This window comes from Rhincodon typus, chromosome 26, assembly GCF_021869965.1.
Source record: "Rhincodon typus isolate 14 chromosome 26, sRhiTyp1.1, whole genome shotgun sequence".
NCBI lineage: Eukaryota > Metazoa > Chordata > Chondrichthyes > Orectolobiformes > Rhincodontidae > Rhincodon > Rhincodon typus.
The window spans coordinates 38,383,728-38,391,472 of NC_063357.1; the positions used below are offsets into that span (position 1 = coordinate 38,383,728).

At 42.1% G+C, this 7,745-nt stretch overlaps 1 protein-coding gene across 1 annotated transcript in view; it reads left to right on the forward strand.

Annotated features, from left to right (window-relative positions):
* LOC109930943 (GAS2-like protein 2B) overlaps nucleotides 1-7,280 on the forward strand; it is a 253,141-nt gene extending 245,861 nt beyond the window's left edge. The window contains exon 6 of the mRNA XM_048612621.1: nucleotides 3,370-7,280. Within this exon, the coding sequence (XP_048468578.1) occupies nucleotides 3,370-5,152 (1,783 nt within the window). The 3' untranslated portion in view covers nucleotides 5,153-7,280. The remainder of the gene's footprint in view (nucleotides 1-3,369) is intronic.
* Nucleotides 7,281-7,745: the final 465 nt, after the last annotated feature.

Consider the following 7,745-nt stretch of genomic DNA (forward strand, 5'->3'; position numbering starts at 1 on the left):
CTAACCTCATCCCGCCCCCTTGACCTGTCCGTCCTCCCTGGACTGACTTATCCCCTCCCTAACTCCCCACCTACACTCACCTTTACTGGCTCCATCCCCGCCTCTTCGACCTGTCTGTTTCCTCTCCACCTATCCTCTCCTCTATCCATCTTCTATCCGCCTCCCCCTCTCTCCCTATTTATTTCAGAACCCCCTTCCCCTCCCCCTTTTCTGATGAAGAGTCTAGGCCCGAAACGTCAGCCTTTCTGCTCCTATGATGCTGCTTGGCCTGCTGTGTTCATCCAGCTCTGCACCTTGTTTTCTCTGTAAATGTGTATACATTTCTAGATAGAAACGTAGGAGCAGGAGTAGGCCATTCAGCAATTTAAACCTGCTCCACCATTCAATATGATCATGGCTGATCATCCAACTCAGTCCCCTGTTCCCGCTTTCTCCCTTTGATCCCTTTAGCACTGAGAACTATATCTAATCGAATTTGAAAACATTCAATATTTCGGCCAGTACCTTGCCCTTAACACCATGGGTTCTATATTATTTAGCAGCCACCCTTGCGGCACCTTGTCAAAATCTTCTGGAAATCCAAGTAGATCTTGCCTGCTGGCTTGTTACCTCCTCAAATAATTCAAACAGGTTTGTCAGGCATGACCTCCCCTTGACAAAGCCGCACTGACTCAGCCCTATTTTGCTGTGCGCTTTCAATAATAATAATGGATTCTAGAATCTTAACCAACGACCACGGTTAGGCTAACCGGCCTATAGTTTCCTGTCTTCTGCCTCCATCCCTTCTTAAACAGGGGTGCTACATTAGCCATTTGCCATTCCTCTGGGACCCTCCCTGTCTCCAGTGATTCCTGAAAGATCACCACCAATGCCTGTACAATCTCCTCAGCTGTCTCCTTCAGAACTCTGGGATATAGTCCATATTGTCCAGGTGATTTATCCAACTTCTCCAGCACCTTCTCCTTAGTGATGACCACTACACTCACCTCTACCCCCTGACTCTCTTGAAGTTCTGAAATGCTGCTGGTCTCTTCCACTGTTAAGACTGATGCAAAGTAGCTATTTAGATCTTCCACTATATCTGAGTTCCCCATTACTACTTCTCCAGCCTCATTTTCCATCAGTTCTTTGTCCACTTTTACCTCTCTCTTGCCTTTTAGATATCTAAAAGAAATCTTGCAATCTTCTTTTATATTACTAGCTAGCTTACTCTCATATTTCATCTTCTCCCCCCTTATTGCATTTTTTGTTATCCTCTGCTTCCCAATCCTCTGGCTTCCACTAATTCTCACCACATTATATGCTTTTAGGAGCATAAGTAGACAAAAACTGCATGCTGTATTTCAGCTGTGGTGTCACCAAGGCCCTGTACAATGGCAGCAACACATCCCTGCTTCTGTACTCAAAACCTCTCACTATGAAGGCTCACATACCATTTACTTTTTTCATCGCCTGCTGCATGTTTACTTTAAGTGACTGGTGTACAAGGACACCCAGGCCTCTTCGCACCTCCCCCTTTCCCAATCTTTCACTATTTAGACAATTTGCCTTCACTATTTGCCTTCCTGTTTTTGCTACCAAAATAGATACCCTCACATTTATCCATATTATACTTGATGTACCATGTATTTGCTCACTAACTGAACTTGTCCAAACCACAATGAAGCATCTCTGCATCCTCCTCACAGCTCACCCTCCCATCCAGCTTTGTGTCATCTGCAAACTTGGAGATATTATATTTAGTTTGATCATTTGAATCATTAATATGGGGTCTGAGCACAGATCCCTGCGGTACCCCACTAATCATTGCAAGTCACTCAGAAAATTTTTTCCTTCTCTTTGTTTCCAGTCAGCCAATCAGTTTTCTATCCATAGCAAGTACACTGCCCTGAATCCCAAGCACTTTAAGTTTACATGCTGATCTCTTATGTGAGACCATATTGAAAGCCTTCTGAAAATCCACATAAGTTCAAAGATTGGTGGAGGATTGCTTTTTGGACTGGAGCCCTGTGACTAGAATGTGCCACGAGGATCGGTGCTGGGTCCACTGCTTTTTTTTATATACATGATTTGGATGTGAATATAGGGGGTGTGGTTAGTAGGTTTGTAGATAATACCAAAATAGGCGGTGTTGTAGACAGTGAAGAAGATTATCTCAGAGTACTGTGTACAGTTTGTTTCCCTTGGGACCTTGATCAGGTGGGTTGAGGAGTGACAGACGGAGTTTAATTTAGATAAATGTGAGGTGTTGCATTTTGGTATATTCTTGGATATCCTTGTAACATTATGGATGTTTCCTCCAAGCTTAAAAATAGTCCAGAATCTTCCATCGGAAAACCTTATATACTGTATTGCGTACTTTCACTTGTAAACTCTTGCAACATAAACAAAAACCCATGTGTTCATGGAGGTCATCAATCTCAAACTGTTTTTAAAAAATTCATCATGGCTGCAGAAATACTTAAAAACTAATCATTAAACCCCTTCAGACACACAGAAAGTCCATATTCATCAATTTCAAAATGCAAAAACCAAGTCAAAAATAAATGTTTTTAAAATATCAATCACACACTGTACATAACACATAGCATGAAGAAATACGCCTGTGGTTAATCATTTCTGTTTCAGAACATTGTGTTCCAGTACAGCGCCAACTTGCAACTCGACCTCGGTAACATTCAGGCTTGTGATGGTAAGCGCCAAACTGCATTTGTACCGCACAAACACCAAGCAATGACTATTCCCCAACATGAGACAATCTGACCATCTTCCCGTGACATTCAATGGTGTAACCATCATTGCAACCCTTCATTGGCTTCACAATAACTGATTGATCCGTTGTAAATTCCTGTTCAGTTCATAGGTGTGTTGACACCTGCTGGTTTAATCGCCACCCGATTATGGAAGCAAGTGTTGGGGGCTGGGCATCCTAAAGCAGGCACTGAACCACTCACTTACATCTCTAACAGGTTTGTTTTAACTAGCCACTTAAAACAGCCTTTACCAATGTGGCGGTGCCTATAACACAGGCCCAGATCCAGTATGGAGCGTTGTAAATAGTTTCTAGTCAACCTGTAGAGAGGTGGTGTTACACATCTCTGGAGCAGGTGAGAGTTGAGCCTGGACCTCCTGGCTCAGAGGTAGGGACATTACTACCACACCAAAAGAGCCCTCAGGGAACATTGTATGGTGAGAAACTGGTCCCCTCTTGCAACCCCTCATCTTCTACTTGAGAAACATGCACTAGATGGAGAAGTTTCTATCCAGTCATAAATATTATTTACTTAACAATCATCTCAGATAATCTTGAGAATAGATTATTGCATCTCTTTTTTGACTTTCTTACTAATGGGAATGTCTCTCATTTAGGCAGAAAGATCGGCCAGCTACTCCTTCCTACCAGATGTCAGTGAACGTTGATAGCATCAAGTCCAACTCTAACACTACCACAGCAGCTCGAACGGGGAGAGAGAGGAGTAGGACTTTGCCAGCATCTTCAAAGTGTCCTGCAGCTCAGGAGAACAAATGCACTGTTCTCCCTACAATGGACACCAAGAAAGTACCAAGTCAGCTCATTGTTCCTCAACAATCTGACACCAGATTGAACCGAACTTGGACCACTGCCCAGTTTGCTGAGTCCAGAGTGAACCAGAGTAACTCAAGTGAGGGCAAGCACCGCACTAGTGCAATTTCCCAGAAATCTCCTTCTGAAATGACCCCCCGAACCTCAAAGGGTTCGGCGAGAAGTTATTCACCTGCGCCTGGCCGAGTCAGTAAGCTCTCACTTGTTCAAGATGCTGAGAGTAAAGGTGACAAGAGTCAAGTGTCTCATCGACATCTGAGCCCAGCTGGTACCTGGCAAGAAAGCTGTGGGCAGGAACCAAAGTGTGTCAGCAAACCACTAAACGATAGAGAAAAGAAGTGTACTCAACAAAAAAGTCGGATTCGCTCGCGGACTCCTGAGCCTTACAGTATCAATAACAATAATAACAAAGGTGTTAACAGTGATATGCGTGAGCTGTGTACATTCACACCTCCACCCATTAATCCTACACAAGAGTCAGAACTCTACAAGAGCCTCGAAGATGAAATTGCATCCAATATGAAGGCTCTGCAGGTAGGTTTATATGAGGACAATGTGGAGGTCACTGAACTCGATACATTTGCTTCAGTCTCCAGTCTGTCCAGTTCTTCAAAATGTAAGAAACCCGACTCTCCAGTTTCATCCAAATGTTCAGTTTCCTCATTCCCCAGCCCTTGTGATAACACTAATCGACCTTACAGCTGCATTAATGTGGCATCGATACAGACGAGAGGAGTGACTGAGAACAGCAGCAGTTTTAATGCTGTTCTGACTGAACTTGTTAGTGGGACACAGAAGCTTAATCGGGTGGATATTGAGAACTGGATAGCAAAGAGCCCAAACATGTTGCTCACTGAGTCTAGTACTAATCTACAGACAGCAGCTTTGAACCCTGTTGAACCCGTCATACCATTTCCCAACAGAATTGAAGTGCAAAGCGAAAACTATACTAAGACTGGATCAAAATCTCTTCAGTGCAATCAAGAAAACAATGACTTCAAGGGCACTAATCTCAACAGCGCGAAGTGTCATATAATGCCGGCTCAGAATAACTTGAACACCATCGAGGTGAATTCCAGATCCACAAATGAAGGATCTGACACTAATTCGTCATTGGAATGGCCAGATCCCCCCTGCGCTCTTCAGAAAGCCAGAGCTCAACAGGAAAGGCAAAAGCGGTCACTGCGCAAACCGGAGAGAGTTCCTTCCATCTACAAACTGAAGCTTCGCCCTAAAATACGCCCCAGGAGGGACAACCGACCTGAGAAGAAGCCATCAAGAATTCCCACTCCGTTATCCTACAGAGAGGCAGACAAGACCATAAAAGGTATGACAAAATCTGGAAGTTCCCACAAATCCCTCAAAGCCAACAGCAAGGCCTCAAAGTCTAAAGTTCAGGGAAGACAGATCTCGGCTTTATATTTCACGAAAGCTGAGGAGGATCTTGGTTCGGGAGAAGACTTTTGGGCTTGTCAACACAGTGTTCCACCAGGTGACAGAACTGCAGTACAGCAATCCATTATGGAGGACTCTGGGCAAGGAAAAGAAGATGAGGAATCTTGGGTTTAAAAGCTTGAAAGTAAATCTGTATAATATCTCAACCTCAAGCACTTTGTTTATTGACCATCGATATTTTTTGTGTGTCGCATTCTTTCACAGAAGCACTTAATTATGAGGCAGAAGAAACAGCCCAGCTGTGTCCACCTGTCACTCTGAAAGCCAGCATGTTTTGTAATGAAGTTAAATGTGGTGATAATTGCCTAAAACAAAGGTACAAGAAAACAAGAACCATAACAATTGCACTACTTGATGCTAATTAACCTAATAGAGGAGATGGCACAACTCTTATCCAGAAAGTGATAAAAAGTTTGAAAGTCAATTGAAGGGGCATTGAGTGAAAGACATTTTGTCCCCACCAAATGACCTAATAATGTAGCTATAACATGATCAGCGAGAGTGAATCAATTAAAGTGTGGGTTCCTAAAATAATTGTTTACAAATTCTGATTTGGTTTTGATGCGTTTACAAATAGTTTCACAAATGATTATAATGAGCTTGTCACAATGTCACTTGCTTTATAGAGATGTATGGCGCCTTCTATGTTTTCTAAACTTTGTCTTATTAAGTCATTAATAATACTGTTTATTCCCACATTGTCAGATATTAAGTGCTAATATCTCCCCTGTTTTCATATTTCAATAATGACTGAATATTTCAATGTCATCCTGGTTCTTCGATCTTGAGTCCACCTGACACGCCAGTATGTGAGGGCCAGGACAAATTGAACATGAGGTTATATCAATGAGTAACTTTAAATTGAGGGCTCGGGTGGGATCAGCGAACACATAATCTTTACAGAATTGGTAATAGAAACTTGGACTGGGTCACCGGACCTGGGGCATTGACTCTGGTTTCCCTTCTCGGATGATTGCCGGATGCGCTGGGCTTTTCCACCAGTTTCTGTTTTTGTTTCTGATTTACAGCATCCGCAGTTCTTTTGGTTTTTATTAAAGGATGATTGATAGTCAGGGAAGGAGAAAAACTGATAATGGATTGGCTGTGATGAAAGAAGCCCATGTCCTGACAGGACCTGGGGGTGTGGAGGTGGGTAAAGGATGTATAAGGATAAGATCGATATTGAAAATCAAATTATCGGTATCAATATTTAGCCTTGAAGGCTGGAAAGTCCCCTAGCAGAGGATGAGATGCTGTTCTTCAGACTTGCACTGAACCTCACTGGAGTGCTGCAGCAGGAGCCAAGGCAGAAATGTTGGGCCCACAACAAGGCAGTTAACAAGCAATAATCCTCCTTAAATGGCAGCTTGCCACTGTCTGACAAGAACCTTGCCATGCCAAGTTGTTAGATCTCATATTTTCCAATGAGAGTTCAAGTCGTGGGGTGTTGTCAGATTGTTATTGGAGCTTCATTTTTCAGTACAGCTTCATTTCTCCAGAGCAATAAGGCACACAAAAAGCTTCAGAATGTCTTAACTTATACAGTATAAACTTAGAGTGTACATGCCCCGCCTTTGATGCTATTGGTCAGCGGCCCTACATTATCCCTTTGTAATTGGCTCTCTGGTACAGCATCTTTTACAATTCAAGCGTGCCTCAGCAGTTTCAATGTAGAAAAAAATAGCAACTTGGACTGTGTCCTCCAAACAATTGTTGAGGCTAATTGAAAGCTTCAAAGTTGATGGATATTTGGTAGGTCAAAGTGTTAAGGATAATAGAACCATGACAGGCTAGGAGTCCTTGATTGAATGGCAGAAATGGTTTGATATGCTAAATGAATCCGACTTTCCGGTGATCACATAGCTGATGAGTACAAGGCGATTAAGCCAAAGTTGTGCTAAGTATTAACAAGGGCTTGGGAGGATGGCTATTGGAGGATATGTCCTCTTGTGCTCTATGTGGTGATGTTAGCACACGTAGGATTTTGCTACATTTAGTGTCTTAATTGGAAAGCAACTGAGGGTTCATAATTCTGATGCATTTCCCAATGGGAGGATGGTTCACCGGTGCACTGATTCCTCTCATCCCGCACTCAGAGTCTTCCAATTCTATGGCATTCAAATCTTAATAAGAATTTACTTTTCTCGCTGTGCTGTTGATAATTTGTTTTGCAGTCAAAATCATTTCTGGAAGAGGAATAGACAATCGTAATTATTTCCAATAAAGGGATTTTTCATTTAAACATATGTGTGATTTAATGGGGTTTTAATGCCTTGTTAAGTCCTGCTTTACAAATTCCTGAGTGCATTTATTACAGTTAATGTCTGTATTGACTGGTCAAGCTGTAATAATGCCCTCCTGCCAGGTGAGGTGTTGCAGCCTCTCAAAGATTTTGTACTTTAAAATGTCATACTCTTGGAACATGACACCTCAGGGATCAGCTAAAATGAAAACTTATTTGTTGATTTATATTGGATTAACTAAATGGTTAAATGAAAAACAGTTTATTCAATTGATAAATGACAGTGAGGAACAAGTATGCACCAGGAAACAGCAATCAAATAATTTTTTTTATAAAATGAGGGTTATTGACCCAAACAAGCAAATGGTAAGAAAACCAATTTAATTACTCCAAAATATTTGTGAGATCTCTTTGTCAGTTTAATGTTTCCTTTGTTGAAAATGTTAGCAATATGACATAGGCTTC